This window comes from Ruditapes philippinarum, unplaced genomic scaffold (genome assembly GCF_026571515.1).
Source record: "Ruditapes philippinarum isolate M1 unplaced genomic scaffold, ASM2657151v2 ctg2309_1_1_1_1, whole genome shotgun sequence".
Taxonomy (NCBI): Eukaryota; Metazoa; Mollusca; class Bivalvia; order Venerida; family Veneridae; genus Ruditapes; species Ruditapes philippinarum.
In genome coordinates this window covers 1-20,028 of record NW_026859830.1, presented here as the reverse complement: position 1 = coordinate 20,028, position 20,028 = coordinate 1, and the positions used below count along the sequence as shown (strand labels likewise).

At 33.1% G+C, this 20,028-nt stretch overlaps 1 protein-coding gene across 1 annotated transcript in view; it reads right to left on the bottom strand.

Annotated features, from left to right (window-relative positions):
• The window catches only part of LOC132758049 (Fanconi anemia group D2 protein-like), a gene marked incomplete at its 5' end in the record, with an annotated part of 47,306 nt that extends 27,495 nt beyond the window's left edge, over window positions 1-19,811 (bottom strand). Inside the window, 21 exon segments of the mRNA XM_060749565.1 lie at window positions 447-547; window positions 1,009-1,140; window positions 1,863-1,939; window positions 2,207-2,393; window positions 3,105-3,164; window positions 3,995-4,044; window positions 4,711-4,818; window positions 5,759-5,890; window positions 7,057-7,191; window positions 7,840-8,013; window positions 8,730-8,835; window positions 9,701-9,777; window positions 10,871-10,975; window positions 11,361-11,448; window positions 11,942-12,066; window positions 12,539-12,629; window positions 16,941-16,996; window positions 17,468-17,528; window positions 18,111-18,158; window positions 18,737-18,789; window positions 19,750-19,811. Of these exon segments, the coding sequence (XP_060605548.1) occupies window positions 447-547; window positions 1,009-1,140; window positions 1,863-1,939; window positions 2,207-2,393; window positions 3,105-3,164; window positions 3,995-4,044; window positions 4,711-4,818; window positions 5,759-5,890; window positions 7,057-7,191; window positions 7,840-8,013; window positions 8,730-8,835; window positions 9,701-9,777; window positions 10,871-10,975; window positions 11,361-11,448; window positions 11,942-12,066; window positions 12,539-12,629; window positions 16,941-16,996; window positions 17,468-17,528; window positions 18,111-18,158; window positions 18,737-18,789; window positions 19,750-19,811 (2,028 nt within the window).
• Between the last annotated feature and the right edge of the window lie 217 nt (window positions 19,812-20,028).

Genomic DNA, 20,028 nt, shown 5'->3' with positions numbered 1-20,028 from the left:
GGAAGGTTAATTTTACTACGAAAATGCCTGCTCATGCCTGAATTTAGGCATGAAGGGATACATTTTACTTTTATTTTCCTATTAATCCTAACAACACTAAATATCTTGAATGGACTCATCTGTCTTTCCATCTGGACAAGACCATTCAAAATTTCATCATTTTTTGGGGGAAAAAATGAAATATCAAAATATGTTGGAGAGAATGTCAAAAGAGTGATGCCATGATTTTCATGGGTAGACCCTGTAGCCAATAGCAGACTAATGGTTAAACTAGAAAATTATTACATGATCATTTACTGACTGTATGGCTTAAAAACAACTTGTTGTACAACAACTACAAATTTCACCAAAGTTCATGCAATGCAAAATAAGCCAATCTCAGCTAAGTTCATGTAAATTTTACGAACATCATGCTAAATTACTTTTACATTCTTGATTTGGTTTACCTAGTAAAGCATCTATATTCTCCAGGGTACCATGCTGTCGTTCTTCACAAACTCTCAATAGTCGTACAGAAGGGGACATACAGAGGGGGTCTGTTACTCCACTGAAACATAAAAATCATAAACATACATGCACATCTCCTCATCTTTTAATTAAATAGGAAGTTTTCATTAATTTTTTCCCTGAATTTATTAAGAATTAGACGTAGCCCTAACTATTTACCCAATGAAAATTTCTAAGTTTGAAAGTTTTTGACAGTCTATTATGCTTAAAGTTGGTAAGCAACTTTAAAGAAAAGAACAAAAAACTTTAAACAGCTAGTCACACATTCTCTGCTCATTTAGAGCTGTTTAGTTTTAATATTCTTAAAATTTTCCCTCAAAGTGATGAACAGTTTTGTACAGATTGAAAGATAGACAAGTCCATTTCAATCAGAAATTTAGCTTGAGGTAATGGTTAAAAGAAAATTCTACAAGTTAGAATGACCTCAGGTTTTACAAATGTGGAAAAGGTAGGAACTGTTTATTCAAATATAACAAAATAGAAGAAATAAATCATACAAACCTTTCAGTATATGCAGTTAGAGCAGTTTTACAGGCATATTTCTGTACAACCAGTGGTAGAAGGTTTATGGCAATACCTCCATCTCTTTCATCATCTAACCCATGTACACTTGCTACTGGTATATTACCACTCCTGTAATAATAAAAGCACTTTATTTATATAAACCAACAAAACAATTAACACATATTCAAATCATAATTGAGCCGCGCCATGACAAAAGCAACGTAATGCGTTTGCGACCAGCATGGATCCTGATCAGACTGCGTGGATACGCAGGCTGGTCTGGATCCAGATGTGTTCGCTATCAGTTTCTCTACTTGTTATAGGGTTTGTAAGCGAACAGCATGGATCCTGATCAGACTACACGGATGCGCAGGCTGGTCTGGATCCATGCTGGTCGCAAACGCATTACGTTGGTTTTGTCATGGCGTGGCTCAAATGATATTTCAAGTTCTGGGAGCAACATTTTCTACACCAGCCACCAATACTGACTAGTACTGATCAAGATCAGACTGCGCATTTGTTCCATCTGATCATGGTCTGCACTGTTCAATATTAAGACAGTAGTAATTTTGAAATTTTCCTTAAAAATGATGATTTGTTGAGACTAAAAGATGGAAAAAAAAACCATTTAAGTTATTAATCAGTGGTTAGGGTAAGTACACAAGTCATTTTTTCAAATTGATGAGCAACGTTTGACATCTAGTAAGAGGCAATATTAAAGGTCCAATAGACTATGCATTTATAATTTACTACATTGTAACAGCCAATCTTTATTAACTGCATGATACAAGACTTTTAAGTGATCTATACGAATGTTGGGGAATCAACATTTATCATCAATAAATACATACTCTTCAGGCACACCATCTGCAATATCAACAACAAAGTTTTCCTGGAAATCCACTGTCAAATTCTCACTGATCCAATTCTACAACGAATGCCAATACATTAAATTTTAATTTCATATTCATTACATTAGTGTGTTTATAACAATTATATAAGTATTATATTATTTAAAATGAATTCTCCTGGTATTGACATAAACTATTTGATTTTTCTAAATATTGTTATAGTTTCTTTTGCCTGGTTAAATGGCCTATACTTGGTCATATTCCAAATTGAAAATAATATCTTCCTTCCCAAAGTTCTTCAATTATATGTAACAGTACAGATTTTTTTTCATTTTGACATGTACCTCAACTTTAGACTGAAGTTTTCCTTGAGCTATGATGGTAGACAGTTCATCCATAAAGAGAGCAAAGGCTTCTGGGGATTTACTGCTACTTGATCGTACCAGGGTTAGTAGGCTCGTAACCTGCTTATATAGGTCAGGACTTAGCTCTTCCTGTGTGCACGAGTTTTCTGTGCTCTCCTCAATATTGCTGTACAAAAATTGAAATATTTATGAGTTAAAGCAGCATGCCTCCAGATTCTTGCTAATTTTTAAGAAAATGTATTTAAAAGTAAAATATTGAAAAGGAAACAAAGAAAGTAACTAACACATAGCAAACAGCACTAATAATTCACATAAGTTACCAAAAATAAGTCAAAATATGCAAAAATAGCACTTACTGCCTTAGTAGCTGAGTAGAAAACTGCATAAGTAACTCAGTAGAAATATGATGATAAGTACTGCAAAATCCTTCATTAGTGGCACATAACATGTAAATTTCATTGGTTGAATTTTTAATCTTTTTACTTTTCCAAAAATCTTAAAACATTTATCGAAGTATGAATTTTATGAAATATTTTGGCTTATCTAGAGGCATGCAGCTTTAGTATTGCAATGAGCATTATATATCAGAACCCCATTCATAATGGAATGTGATTATTGGGTGTAATTTACTAATTTCTAGTGACATAGTCTCTGTTGTATTTAAAAACACGCCAAAAATTTTAAGCTTTTAACATTATATGAAAATCAGTTATGTGTGAAGAAAATGGCAAATGGCAATTGAAACTTATTTTCATTATATCAACAAAATAAATACAAAGCAATATAATATTACAAATTGCTTTCACCTTTAAATAACAAAAATATCAAGATTCTAGGAAAGGTGGGGGAGGGGAGGGGGGAGAAAAAAAAAACATACCTAGTTTGAGCAATACAACTCACTATCATCACTGCCCCTATTACCCCCATTCTCTTATACCTGAAAATATAAATCATATATATAACAACCCCTGTTCACATCACTTTTATAAACAATAGTAATATTCTTAAACTTACAAATATGTGTAGATTTATATGGCTACTGTACTGTAGAGTGGTACATTAAAAATATTACGTAACAATATGTAAAGGATATTTAAGGGTTTTTTTCAGTAAAAAAAATCAATATATTTATTTTCAAAGAAAATAAATCCTTTATGTATAAAAGAAACTTGAACTTTTTGTTTATTATATACATTTTTCTCTTTTTTGGCATTACAAATTGAAAGACTTCCCCTTAAATTTTGTGTACTGGCTGAAATTTAGAAGAAAGTAGTTTGGCAAGACAACTGTGAAAATACGAAAAAATATGTTTCATTGCAGTGAAAAATAATTTTTTACTTTGAAAAATATGGAAAATAAAAAAAATCATTAAAATTTTTCAATATTTCATTTGTAAGTGTATTAATCTATATATATGGTTGGTTTAAACATATTTATTTTAAGCTTGATTGCGAAACAAGTTCTTGCAATTTATATTAATCACTTTCGAGTCCTCTTCCTGGAATCAACCAGTACTAGTGTCATATGAAGAAACATGGTCGTGACCCGAGTAGGGCTCAAACCCATGATCTCTGGTTTGAAAGGCAGACACCTTAACCACTAGGCCACCGCTCCCCTTAATATATGGTTTATTTGATGTTATAAATGAACAATAACATGCATATTGAGGAATCAAAATCAACCAAGTACCTGTTATAGGAACAAGGTTAAAGAAACTAACATCAAATAATAATCACAACAAAATTATAACCTTAGAAAAATACTTACTTTGGATTATTGTTTGAAAGCTGTTTTCTTATTACAATATGTAGATCATCCTGAAATAACAGAACAGCATGTACAGTGAAATAGTGAAAGAAAGAATAAAAGTCTTACAAGTTCACTGGTATATGCAACAACATTCTTTAACCCTGTCTTTGCAGGCATAGACTGATTTTGTCCATATGGCCAGGGCAGACCAAGATTTGCCAGCAAAAAAGTGCCTTCTAATTATAGTCTGCATTTTATACAATTTAAAAAATTTATTAGTGAACAATATGGCTGTACATTTGTGAAATAAGCAAAGTTTTTCTTGCTGCCTCCTTTCTTACAGATCTATTGACAATTAAGATTGCCATGTTTATTACATGATGAGGCTTTTTAACCTTTTCTCTCCTAGAAAGGTTAAAGGAACTGCCATACTTTAAGAATGAGGCAATCCCTTACTATAAGAAGCATTTGCATAGGTACGATTATATAGGGGAGGACTGTGTGGTTAAGGTACTTGACTTCAAACCACTTGTCCCTCACTTACGTGGGTTCAATCCTAAAATAATGCACGGAAGGGCACCTGAAGTCTTCCTCCACCAGTAAAGCTAGAATGTCGCCAAATGACATATACTGTGTCAGTGTGGCGTAAAACCCAAACAAACAAACATGATAATATGGCTAGTATAGAGGTTAACACTAATGAGATGTTACATATTTTTTGTTGCTATAGTTACCTGTATCAGACCTCCTTCTTGGGGATTTTTAAAGGCCAGGGCACTCAGCATAAAATACAGTTTTCTAATCTGACACACTGACAGATTATCCAGATAGTCCAGTACACTCTGAAAATATCATTTAATATAAATATAGTAACACAAAACATAATGTAGTTTGTGCACCAAAATATTTTCCTCCATTTTCAGAATACACAAAACAAGACAATTAACATGCTAAAGTAAGGCAGTTTAGTTTTAGAACATGTGTTTTTTTTTGTTTGTTTGTGTTTGCCGTAGCTAATTCAATACTTAAAAGTAATTTTTGGGCTGACAGAAATCATTACTATTATGTAATTATGGTTTATTATGACAAGATATTATGAATCTGAAGACACTCAATATGTGTATCAGAAGGGAAAGATGAATGACAATGGACTTTGATATAATGTCTTCTTCCAAATCTTCAGTAAGTAAATCCTTTTTTTTTTTAAGTGTTAAAGAAATACTTAACAAATAATGTTGTTTCTCGATTGTGACCAAGAAAAGGATTTGGACTGTCACTGATATAAAATTTTATATTGATATATCAAAGGAATATCCACATTATATTAAAGTAAATGGCCAGTAAAATGGAAATCATTAAGTTATAAACTGTCATCATGGTGTTACATGCTTGTTTTAGACATTACAATCACAAAGTACTAAAAGAAGGTAATTATTAATATTTCTCACTAACCTCTGAAAATAAAAATTCATTGTTCAAAGTTAATCTAGGAAAAGGGAGAAAAATAAATGACCTCTATTCTGACAAAATAGGAAGATTTTTGCACAAGACAGGAAGAAATAGGGATTTAAATTGTATCGATTTTCTATATTGTGAATTATTTTGTCTCAAATCCTGAAATTCAATGGTATATCAATACTAAGATTTTCAATGTCAGCCCTAAAAACGATGTTTTGTTTCCTCAAGTTAACTGTAATAAAATCATCCTGTTCTTAAAATCCTTTATAATTATGCTTTCTCATACTTTTTACTTAATGACAACAAACAATATATAGAACAAACCTTAACAAGGATAGCAAAAGGTGCCATCTTTGGCAGATGATGATTCACTAGGTAAGCTAGAATATCTAGCGAGGCATCTATTTCACCCTCAAACCCACTTCCAATGTGCGCAACAAGGTTACCAACTATCTCCTGTAAATGGTACAACAATGGTAGATCATATATTTCAAATATAAAGTAAGGTAATGATTAAATGAGCCATGTCACGACAAAACCAACATAATGCATTTGCGACCAGCATGGATCCAGAACAGCCTGCACATCCGCGCAGTCTGATCAGGATCCATGTTGTTCGCTTACCAACTCTATTACAAGTATAGAAACTGATAGCGAACAGCATGGATCCTGATCAGACTGCGCGGATGCGCAGGCTGGTCTGGATCCATGCTGGTCACAAACCCACTATGTTGTTTTGTCGTGACACAGCTCAAATGTCAATATCAGAGATATTTTAGACCTCTATATAACCATGGTTCATTTCAAAATGTCAGAAAACCTGAAAAGTCTTAATTTAGCATTACTTCAAATGGTTTCTCATAGAACAAGATTGCTTTCAGGAGCATTAAAAAACCCTGAAATTAAGGTAAATGCCTAAAAACTTGTACAACAGCACAACAATGGGACATATTTGGACTGGTACCAAACTGCTGGAGAAATGATATAGGACAAGCCTCGAGGCTCTAGTTCAGAGGAGTATTGTGTCTCGGTATTAACAATGTCACATTATCAGTAAATATGTTATGTCAAAGAATAACGCTGTCCACAAAAAGACAAACGGACTGAACAAAAGCAGTATGTCCTTTTAACAAAACTATTAATTTAGGGGCCAGAGCCATTATATAAATATCATTACACTTTGGACTTAATGATATTTTAATAACTCTTCACTGTATTTACCCATAACCTGCTGAATTTTTGTAATGGATCTGATCTAAATTTGAAACAGTCAATTCAAAGTTTAAAGGATTTCAATATCAAAATACATAGTTTGAGCTACCCAAAGAATAAATCCTGGTGAGATTACATGAAAGTGCAAGCCAGCCTGACTCTACACTGTTTGCAAAGACTAAACATTTTTGGTTGCACATGGTCAGGGTTAAGATACAATTTGAGCAAATGGTAAAGATGTCTGTCGGGAATCGGTGCATGTCCTGCTCTTACATTATGGTCTCTTCAGACGCTACACATTGTTGTACATATTTTGTACATATTCATATATAGCAGTCAATTGGTGAAGGTCAAACCTGGAAAAAGGGTTGAAAATGTTTAAAATATCAATTAATTAAACTTAATGTTACCTGTTGATGGTAGGCATCTAATGTGATGAATGTTTGTTTATACAGAGCTGATCCAAAATACGAGACTGGCAATTCTGGTGATCTTAGTAAAACCTCCGACAAGCTAAGTAATGACTGGAAATACCCCTTTAGTACCTGAAATACAGAGATTATTTGAGCTTTATGTTGTTCTTAACATTTAATCTGCTGACTTTGTTTAATAGACTCGCCCTGCCCTGCCGGCATAATGGAACTAACAAATTTGTATAAAGTAAAGCAGACCTTGCCCAATATAGGTATATAGGTGGCATGGGTTTATCATTAGCTATAAAAATAGGTATTGTACATTACTGTAAAATCAAATTATTTTGCAATGGATTAAATTTCTGTGATTTTTTGATTGAACATTTTCATGAATTTTTTTTTTATAACAAATTTAACAGAACTGAATGCAAAAATTAGTGAATGTTTAACCTTGATGTTGATTTTGTATAAATGTAAGAATTTGGCCTCGTAAAAATATCTAATTTTACACTAGATGCCTGAACAACATGAACATTAGAGCAAAGCTATTTCAAAAATTCACTCATGAATGATACAGAATTGACTTAAGTCATTCAATGTGGACATTAAGGTCAACGACCTGTTTGAAATTAAAGAGATAACACTATAAAAATACTAAAATTGATTAGACGAAAGTATAAAATCTCTTTAGACTTCACATATAATTATGCTGTCCTGCCTGGCTCTACATGTGGGTCTATCATTGACATCACATGACCTCAAAAAAAGTAAACAACATACCTGTGAATGGACACTGTAGATAGATTTGATATACGCCTCCGTAAAACATCCTGCTCTAATCTTATTCCTGAACAAACTCTCCACAACTTTTTTCCTTGGTGTACCATGAAGAATGAGTAACATAAACAAGTCTATAACCTTGTGATCACTGGGCTGTTTTACTGACTCTATTGCCTACAAAAACAAATTATTTTAACTAATTAAACACAACAATAGTCAATATGCTCATATATTTTTCTAAAATGGCAAAATTTATATAAAGAGAAAAGATAGAAGACTGCTTGTCTTTATGTAGAAGCACTTGGGTGGCACATTTTACGTCACAACAACTCTGGTAGACATTTGAGTGGCAGGTTTAACATCACATCTCTACTAGGCATTTGAGATGCAGTGTTTTCATCACAAAATCTCTGGAAGCATCTGGATGGAAAGTTTTATGTCACAACCACTGTAGTAATGATGTTTTATCAACTATCCAGTTGTTCTCACAAAGAAAGAACCAAGATGCATTTTCAGACCACGGAAAAACGTGACAAGAATGACACCACCAACTTGACATATACTAGCTGGATAGTTTAATCACACGAGGCATGTAATTCAAAATCAATGATTGTTACCATACAGTCAATCACTAAAAATAACTAGCCACACATAAAATGTTTTAATAGTATTTTTGTTTTCTTTATCGGAATATAAAAATAATTGTCTTCATACAAATAAGAAAATTACACACACTAAGTAAATAATTAGTTACATTTTGACGAATGTCCAAATTGCTGCTTTATGACCTAAAACCAATGTAAAGCTATTTAGACAAGGTCAAAAATTTGTTTGATGAAAGCAAAAAATATATCTTTATAATAATATAGTATAAACAGACTCAAACATACTTTGATAAGGGCGTCCCCGACATGTCTCTGGAATCGTACAGCAGATTTTACCGTCTCTAGAATAATTGTCTCCACATCCTCACTGCAGCTAGCATCTCCACTTGACCTATACAATAAATTCAAAATATTATGATGTTGGAAAATATAAATGCATAAGACATAGTTCCATATCATACAAATACTGCAGACAATCTTACTTTGAAGACAAGACTAAAGCTTGGAATGTTTTAAGAGGTGTTTCTTCTTATTTCAGGAATAAAGCTTTAACATTTTATTGTAACAGTAGTCAAAGAAACCTTCAATTGTGACACTTGCTTTCCTGGTTATGAAAGAGGTCTTTGTAATGTTAGGCTCCTGTGTTACAGTGGAAAAAACAACAACAATGATTTACAATAAATGATTGATCCAAAAATTCACATCAATTCACATCAAACTAAATTAAGAAAGATAAAATCAGGTTCAGAAGCTGCAATACAAGGCTTACATGTGTTAAGTAAAATGGAATGATTATCACTTTTTACAATTTTTTTCTTGACTCCAGCTAAAGGTGAAATCACGTACTACTGTGGAATTCACTGCAGGCTACTTTTGTAAAACCATAATACATAATAACATATTGAAGCCATTCATGTCTGCATAACAGCTGACCTCTTAAATTTTCAAAGGTTTCTTTAGCATTGTGAGAGAATAGGCCTACTGTCTTTGGAGAAATAAATAAAATCATGATTGCTCAAGTATTTTCATGTAATTATTAATCAATCAAGAAAAGATTTAAAGTGGCATTAGGCCTATAACTGTACTACTTGCCAAAAAGCAACAGAAGCAAAAGATGGTTCAGATAATTGGCCAATAAGTTACTGTAAATTCAAATCTTGCTTATCATGCAGCTTATATAGGTGATCCATAAAAATTTAAATTTTAAAATCATAAACAAGCAAAAATATATTTTAAGTAAACCTAAATGAGCTTACCCTTTTCTCTTTTTACCACTTCCTTTTTTAGCAGTAGATGTGTCAAATTCTAAATTTGCTCTCAATTCTGTAACAACCTATGGGCATAAAAAATATTATGAGCAAGACTTTAAACTTATGGAAGACTTATTTCATTCTGAAGTACTCAAAATAAACAAGGTAGAAAATGTACATACAAATATTAATTACGGTATAAACTCTAAGCCAGCTTGCAGTAACATGTAATCAGTGCAGCCCTAGATCAGCTGGCACAGATTATGGTCTGCACTGTTCACTACATTGTATTCAGTCAGTACATTTTTTGAAAATTACCCTAAAGATGAATAATGGTTTTGTTCACATTGAAAGTTGGACAAGTCTATTTAAGATATTGAGCATTGTTAGGTTTAATATTCAGATAAATGTCAACATCAAAGTTGTCTTTAGCTTCTTTTCTTTTATCATAAGTCAATCACAGATCAGTCCTGAAATTGTCATAATCATTTGAATGCAATAATGATTAATTAAACAGCATTTGTTTTGACTAGTCCATATGTTATGGTGACTAATTTGGTACACTGTGCATTACATTGTCGATAGCGACAACGCAACCTATATTGTTATCGCCTTTTCGGCCTTGTTGCTAGCGACAAGGCGCCAAACGGCGCGTTGTCCCACTGTTGTCCTGTCTCTAGGGAAGCACACCAAACGGCGCGTTGTCCAGTGGCACGTTGTCATGATGTCGCCCTGTCGCTTGGCTTATAAGCCAATCCTTCAATTTGAACCAAGCGACAATGTGTCATCGCAACAACACCCTGCATGACAATGCGCCGTTTGGTGTACATCTTTAGCAACAGGACGACAAGACGGAAGTCTGACAACGCGCCGTTTGGCGCCTTGTCATGTTGTCGCAAGCGCAAACACGACGCACAAAGTGTTTCAAATCAGCCACCATAAAATGTACCACTTATTACTCAATATTATTTTAATGATGCTAAAACTTTTTGAACAAATTACAATCTAAAATTCTTATATAAGTATTGCAGCTTTAAACAAATTCAAGACATTTTTCATGTAATATCTAAATCAAAGAAAACATAAATTTTTAGCTGCCATGAAATCCATCTTCTTAAAATAAATTTACTAAACACGCTGTCTCATGAACTCTGAATGAATAATAATAATTTGTACCTGTAGAGCATCTGCACTAGTTACTGACTGCAACAAAAACTTGACCAGTACTGGTAGATCCTCCAATTCTACTGATATCAACGACTGGAGCACTGAGTCACGAATCTACAAGAAATAGGGTATAATTATAAATTAATCTAAAAGAAACTATCCATAATTTGACAAATACAAAAATAATATAAATGCATGAAGGAGTTTCTACAAACGTTTCTCAGAGAAGCTGTTTTTAAATCATGGAAAGCTTGCAACAACAATGATTTTTTTATGCTTCCAGTATAAATAGCCAGGAGTCTGACTGTGCTAAAGTGACAGTTACAAACTCAAAGCAGGACAAGCCTGTAAAGCAAATTTAGACTATGGTTTAAAACTGTGTGTGATAAAAACATAACATTTTCTGATTGATAATGTTTTGTACCATTGAATACCTGTTAATTTCATCATGCAAATGCATTTACAATGTAGGTAGAAGCATTTAAGTTTCACCACATACCTCTAAGAGTAGGACAGGGGTCAGTATAAGGTTAGACATGGCATCTAGAACTGTAACAGTCAACTGTTGATTCTCATTCATCAGATCTCTGGAAAAAATAGGAACAGTTATGCTATCACTTAAATAAATGATGTATTTCAATGAAAAAATGTGTTTTCATTGTAATAAGTCTATCATTAACTTTCAATAAATTTATCATGAACTTATGAAAATTTGATACGTTTTTACCAAAAACCATGAGTAATAACATAAAGTTACAATATTTATAGGATCTCACATTAGTTTAAAGCCTAGGAAAAGTGTTGTAAATGCGCCTGTGGAGGAGTTTAACAAAGTTTTTCTAAAATGACAACAAATGTATGAAATATATATCACATGAATTTTTAATTTTTAAGACAGAAAACACTAAAAAATGGTAAAAAAAAACTTTGATGGGCCATTCTTATACATTTTTGTATTTCATACATATAATATTACACAAATATGATCAAAGAACCGGCTGATCTTTGTCTGCACAGGTTGCATGGGTAGTTTCTGTTGTCGCTAACAGGCTTAACGTTAAGATCACATTGTGTTTTTACCTCAATGCCATAGCAACCTGGGTATGTTCCGAGTCTTGTACAATATCTGGCAGACATGAGATTATCTCCCTTTGAACATCTTCACAGGTTATTGACACCATCTCTAGTAACTTTTCTGTCACTTCCTGGATAAAAGATATGAAAATACTTGTTCAAATGATGTTTAGAAAAAACTGAAAGTGAATAAAAGCATTGAAAAATTCATTTTCCCAAAATGACATATGTTCATTTTGCAGTTCTAAAAGGTAGTTGACTTTGTAGTTCTGAGGCCAAGAAATATCCGACAACCAGTATTCTGATTGTCATTGATCTTTATTTCTTGTATAGTGGCAACTATTAATATCTCTTCAAAAATTAATTTTCAGTACATGTATTTGTATCTATCCATTTCTATAATATCCCTTGTATTAGTTACACTTGTTCACTTTTAATGACTCCCATTCTTGTATTTTGTAAAAAATAATATTTGTAAAATCACTGTGGGATGTGCACTGAACCACAAATGTTTGAGTAGACAAATATATATGTTTACCTTATATGGCGAACAAAAAACACAAATTCACTGCAAGAATCTACTGTGATACGAGATGTACTAACCTTGCTGTTAACAATGTGATCAAGCCATTGAAACTGAGAGAGAAGAAGATGAGGAATGTTCACTTTCTGACCTTGCTCCAATATCACACAACTGTAACATATATGTAACATAAATATAAATATGTCTTGTATTTTATAGCTCAAACCAAAACTTATATTTGTAATACAGTCAAACGTGTATTAAGCGACCGGGCAAGGGAAACACCAAAAACGGTCGCTTAATGAAACGGTCTCTTAAGACAGTCAGCATGACATAAAAGTCAAAATTTATAAATGACATCTTTTTTATTCGATGGGATTGGTTTTCAACTTCATTTTTATATAAATGTTGAATAATAAGTACGCCCCGATAATCTAAATGGATGCAAATGTAACAAGAAACATGGCAATGCCATGAAACCAGGTTTTCAATTATCACCATTCTGGATAAATATGTTGTATTTAAAATACAAATACAAGCAACAAACAATGTAACTATGTGCAATGTTAAACATGAATAATGTAGGAGGAATTGCCACTGAAGAAGTGTTCACTATATATTCTGTATAAGGGGGAAAAAAAGGGCCATAATTAGGTCAACAATTATCCAATCACAAAACCCCGACAATATGTGCCAGGGCGCTTGGTGACAAAGCTTCTGTGAAAGTTTGAACAAAATCCGTTGAGAAATGTAGGACGAGTTCAGCACAGAAGAATTTGTTCACTATATATTGATAATTCTGTATAAGGAAAAAAAACAAAGGGCCATGATTAGGTCAAATATTATCCAATCACAAAACCCAGACAATATGCGCCAGGGCACTTGATAACAAAGCTTCAGTGAAAGTTTGGTCAAAATCTGTTGAGAAATGTAGGAGAAGTTGCGCACGATAGAAATTGTTCACTATATATTCTGTATAAGGAAAAAAAAAAGGGCCATAATTAGGTCAAATATTATCCAATCACAAAACCCTGACAATATGCGCCAGGGCACATGATGACAAAGCTTCTGTGAAAGTTTGAACAAAATCCCTTGAGAATTGTAGAGGGAGTTCAGCACAGAAGAAATTGTTCACTATATATTCTATATAATGAAAAAAACAAAGGGCAATAATTAGGTCAAATATTATCCAATCGCAAAACCCCAACAATATGCCCCAGGGCACTTGGTGACAAAGGTTCTGTGAAAGTTTGGTCAAAATCCGTGGAGAAATGTAGGAGGAGTTGCGCACAGAAGATATTGTTCACTATATATTCTTTATAAGGAAAAAAAACAAAGGGCCGTAATTAGGTCAAATATTATCCAATCGCAAAACCCAGACAATATGCCCAAGGGCAATTGATGACAAAGCTTCTGTGAAAGTTTGGTCAAAATCCGTTGAGAAATGTAGAAGGAGTTGCGCACAGAAGAAATTGTTCACTATATATTCTATATAAGGAAAAAAAACAAAGGGCCATAATTAGGTCAAATATTATCCAATCGCAAAACCCCGACAATATGCGCCAGGGCACTTGATGACAAAGCTTCTGTGAAAGTTTGGTCAAAATCCGTTGAGAAATGTAGAAGGAGTTGCGCACAGAAGAAATTGTTCACTATATATTCTATATAAGGAAAAAAAACAAAGGGCCATAATTAGGTCAAATATTATCCAATCGCAAAACCCCGACAATATGCGCCAGGGCACTTGATGACAAAGCTTCTGTGAAAGTTTGGTCAAAATCCGTTGAGAAATGTAGAAGGAGTTGCGCACAGAAGAAATTGTTTACGCCCGCCCGCCGACATACCTCAATCTAATAACCAGTTTTTTCCTTCGGAAAACCTGGTTAAAAATAACATTCTGATATTTATTGACAAAACAGTTTTGATCCATTACGTACATGTTTGACATTTTTTTCAGAATTTCTTAACTTCTCCGTTGTTTTTCCTTGTCTCCAACACGAAAACCCTATTAGTGAAGATGTTTTCTGTTGTGCATTTTTTCATTTGAAATAAACAAACTACATCTATTTGTTACGATTAATTTAATGGCTGATCAAGTTCAAGGTCAATTCAATGCAGTCTAAATGTCAACAAGCGAAGCGTATACACCATCTCAGTATGGGCGGAGCATTGCATTGTTTATCCGATATTATTGGATTATACACGTCACGCGTATACTTAACTTCATTTGCATATGCTAAAACGGTATGGGAAATAGAGTTTTTCACACGTTTATTGTTGTGTTTTGATTGCTGACACTTGTGACATAACGAGGTGGCGTTCTCTAAAAACACAATTACTTGACAGGTAAAAGTGGTCGTTTAATGAAAAGATTGATGTCAATTAGGTTACTAATTAGCGGTCGCTGGTCGCGTTGAGCAAAAGTCGCTTAATACATTAAAGATATAGAGAGAAAATGATCGGGGGAATTTAAAGTGGTCGTTTAAGACAAAAGTCGCTTAATACACGTGGTCGCATGGGCAAGTTAGACTGTAATAAAAGTACTGATAAGGAATAAATATAGATATATAAAAGCAAGCATCCTGGTTTTACTATCTACCAGAAATGTATCGGTAGGCCTTATTTGGCCCACCATCATATAATACAGAAAAAATCTAGGATAAAATGGTTAATTACTGTAGAAGCAACCATTTTTTGATAAAATTAACAATTATCCAAAAGAAATTTTAACTATACATCAAAAAGATAGTTCTGTTAATAACCTCATATGAGTGGCAGCCATCTTTATTTTTAAGTACTTAATACCAGGAATGACTTTTAAACAATCCATAAAAAATTAACAAGAGGGCCATGATGGCCCTGAAGTCGCTCACCTGTATATAGGCCCCTGGAACGGGGCAAGTTTAAACCCCAGGGCTTTTATTTGAACAAACTTGGTAGACACCCATTAGAATATGTTTCATGCTAAACATCTAAGGTCTAGCACCTTGGGTTTTTTAAAAGAAGATTTTTTCAAGTTTTTTCTTTACACATATAGTTAAAAACAATGACACACCTGGGGCAGGACCAGTTTTCACCCCAGGGATTTTATTTAAACAATCTTTGTAGACACTTACTATAAATCGTCTCATGCTTAATATCTAAACTCTAGCTATTCGGGTTTTTTCAAAGAAGATTTTTAAGTTTTTGCTATACACATATAAGGAAAATCAATGTCTCCTGAGGCCGGCCAATTTTGACCCCAGGGGTTTTTTTTAAACAAACTTCGTAGACACTCACTAGAAGATGCTTCGTGCTTAATATCTAAACTCTAGCTATTTGAGTTTTTTCAAAGTAGATTTTTTAAGTTCTTGTTATACACATATAAGGAAAATGAATGACCCCCGGGGCGGGGCCAATTTTGACCCCAGGGCTTTTATTTGAACAAACTTGGTAGACACTCACTAGAAGATGTTTCATGCTTAGTATCTATACTCTAGCTATTTGGGTTCTTTAAAAGAAGATTTTTTAAGTTTTTACTATATGCATATAGGGAAAATCAATGACACCCTGGGGCGGGGCCAATTTTGGCCCCAGGGCTTTTATTTGAACAAACTTGTTAAACACCCATTAGAACATGTTTCATGCTAAATATCTTAGCTCTAGCTCTTTGGGTTCTTTAAAAGAAGATTTTTTAAAGTTTTTACTATATGCATATAGGGAAAATCAATGATCCCCTGGGGCGGGGCCAATTTTGACCCCAGGGCTTTTATTTGAACAAACTTGGTAGACACTCACTAGAAGATGTTTTATGCCAAATATCTAAGCTCTAGCTCTTTGGGTTTTCTAGAAGAAGATATTTAAAGTTTTTTCTTTTGGTTTCCATTGCAACAAGAGTGCTGCATGGAATTAAAATCTTTGAACAATTTTCAAAGGTGACCACCAAAGGAACATTCCTGTGAAGTTTGGATGAAATTGGCTTAGTGGTTTATGAGGAGATGTCATTTAAAGTAAAAGTTTACGGACGCCGGACGGATGCCGGACGAAAAGCGATCACAAAAGCTCACCCTGTCACTTTGTGACAGGTGAGCTAAAAACACATGTAAATGGAACATTATTGCTAATGAAACTAAAGCTTTATTCAATATTTATCAATTATCACACAGTAAAAGGGTAAAAATTTGTTAAGTATTTGCAGACACATTCAAAATGTCATGTTGGGTCCAAATCGTTAGCAATACTACTGGATTTGTGTGAAAAACATTTAAGTGAATAGGGTTATTAAAACTTTGAATTTTCTTTAAAAAATGCCATATTTTGTATGAAATTAATGTGAAAATATACTTGCATACAAAATAATTTTTTTATGTAAGTATTATTTGTAATATCTGGACATTTCTGGTACAGAGTAATAACCTCCTGGTATAAAGTACATTAAGAATAGATAAGTTTGGAATATTTCTTTTTTCAACATAATCAAAAGTATAATTATAAATTATATACTCCTCTTCTCCAGTGAACTCTGGTAGTTTTTCCAGTAACACTGTCATCAAAGGTGGCTAAAAAAGAAATGGTTAAAACTTGAGTTGTGTATATCACACAAACATCAAATGGCAATTTAACCAACAGCCTGCTGGAAACAAAAGCAATTTTCCACATGACCAGTATTGTCAGGTCAGTCTTTAATAAAATATTTGATATATTCGATACTGCAGCAGGTTATGTTCATTAATCAAATTTCTAAATAATAATTTAATTAACATGTTCTATACGATAAAGTAATCAAGACTTCAAATTTGCTAGAAGACTTTTTTGCTATTTCAATTGCAGTGCATTTTTTCCTTTACATATTAAATCAAAGGGAAATAATTACTGGTACCTAAAACATTAACAGCTTAGAAATTACGTCCCTTGATTAAAAGAAAACAACATTTATGTTTTAAACTACTTTATATCTGAAATATAATGCATTTTCCCCTTTAATTACTGCATATTAATATTCAAAATTTACAAATATCTTTTCTACAAACCTGTATAGTATCAACTCCCATCAAAATTTTTACAACACTTTCTTGGAATCCACTTCGGGCACTGAAACACATTCAAGAGTAGTACAGAGTCAATAATACTAAATATGCACATTTCAACACTTTGTTTTTAAGATAACCTTTTCCTTTGGTGAAATTCATTGCCAGTTTACATTCAATCATAAATGTTGAAATAATCATGTTCAAATATATCTTGAGGATTCTCGTTCTAGCCAACACTTTTTTAACAAGGGCTGTCCTTAAGACGATTCTAAGTGCTTGAAAGAAAAGGGGCATTACTTTGTAAAAGGTAATGGCACATCTTGTTGGACAATCACAGTGAAGTTTCAACCCATTCCATTCAGTAGTTCTGGAGATACCAACTTGCATGCAAAAACTTGACCTAAGTGTGATGCTGATACCAAGGTTTTACAATAGCTCATATTCTTTGAGTAGTCAAGCTAGAAACTGGTTAATACGGTATAACTACCAGTCAAATTAAATCTCTCCATCTTAATATCAAAAGTATTATCCTAATACATGAAACCATATTTTATGTTATGTTTTTTACTGGTATTTCTGTGAAAAAAGTCTAAAAATATAATGGTTGCATAGAATGAAGGAGGCTGAACATACAAATGCTTACCTTTCACAGTCTGGTGATGTTTTAGTTGGTAGAAGACTTCTATGAAATCTGAAACATATAATGTTGCTTTTTTTTTTCAGTCTTAATAGTAGACTTTTGCCATCAGTATAGTTACCTCATAATAGAGTACAATCAAAATAACAAATCTTTGGGATTCCCCCAGCTAATCCTGGGGTACAAACAAACTTTTTACAGCTACAATTTGGTAAATATATCAAAAGTAAGGTCAATATATTGATCACGGCACATTCCATTTTACTGCTTTTACATGTACCTAATATAATTATAAATCTTCTGTTTTATAATATCAGATATCATGGGGGCAATCACATGACTTTGTGTCTCAGAAATCACCATTACTTGTTTGTATTTCTATACAAAGTCACGTGGTCACCCCCGGATATATGCAATATTAAATATTTGTTTAAAACAAACCAATAACTTTTACTGCTATCATCATTGCATGTTATATGTAAGCTTTACCAAGACTTTGGGTACCCGTACTTAAACATTAAGATATCTAGCAAATGTTCCAAATATATTTTAAATATTTTTCTCATGTAGGAAGAATAATTCTAAGTTCGCATTGTGGAACAAATTTAAGCTTTAAGATCTTCAAACTTTACCTTTTTGGTTCTTCAATGTACTCCTGGAAGCCTTCAATAAACTCTTCAATGCCCTGTAATGTGACAAACTTATCTGCTGTACAATCTATTGTCCACTGTATTATTTATTTATCAGTTTAACTGAAGGCAACATCAATGAATTATTCTGATTTTAATTTAATGGATATTCAAGGGCTTTTTTCCTTCTATAGCAGGAGCCCTTTTAATGGTGGCTTCACAAAAGAAAAATTCTTTAAAAGCATGCAGTTCCGCCCCCCCCCCCCCCCCCCCCCCAAAATTGAATTGACATCAAGTTTTGCTTCCCCTTAGATGACAAATTTATGTAAGATATTTGGCATGGTAAGGGTTAATATGTTTAATATATATAGGATATTGAATGAGTGTAGGTTTAATACTAAATTTATTAAACGAGTTGAATAAAATCATATTATGCGAGTCTTTGGCAAGCATAATATTGTTTTATTCAACGGGTTCAATAAATTTAGTATTGAATCTACACGAATATAATATTCTATTTATCACATATATAAAATAAGAACGGTAAACTGTTAACAAGAGTCATTTTTTCTTTGACGCGCCTATAGTGTAACACTAACATCAGCGAGTGATGCTTTAAAGCTATGTTTATAGCGCAAATGACGTGACGTCAATGTGTTATTACACTAGTGTAATATCGTCTAGTGTAATATCGTTTTTATTAAATGGCTTTATTACACTCTTGCGCCACGGTTTATGTGATAAATGGTAAATCTATAATAAAATCTCTGGTTTCTTTGGCAACAATGCTTGGCTTATGGAATTTATCTGAATTTTTACATAACATATCAAAAATATAATGTCATGTACATGGGCAGGTTAGTGTAAAAGTAGTCTATGAATACAGGTGGCTTTATGACTTATTTTGCTACCAAGGACTTAGATCATTGGTGAGATAGAGAAATAATTCTCCATCAAATATTATCAACCAACTATTTAATTACATAAGATTCATAACAAAGAAGTACTTCTCTTACATTTCCACTTTTACCCCGTAACTCTTTTAACAGATTTTTCTGGAATACAGCTTGATCCATTCCTGCAAAACAGATGAAAAAATAATCAGTATTTTCCTACAGCCAAACTTAATTTTATAACCCAGGCATTCTTCACACCATATCCACCACACTATATACCTAGCATTTTAGTGTCATATTCTGATGTAATTCAGCCTGTTCTTGGGTGCAAATTTCAGATCAAATCTAAATATTTATAACTCTCGTTTCAGAATCAATCCGATATTTCTTTTTCTATTT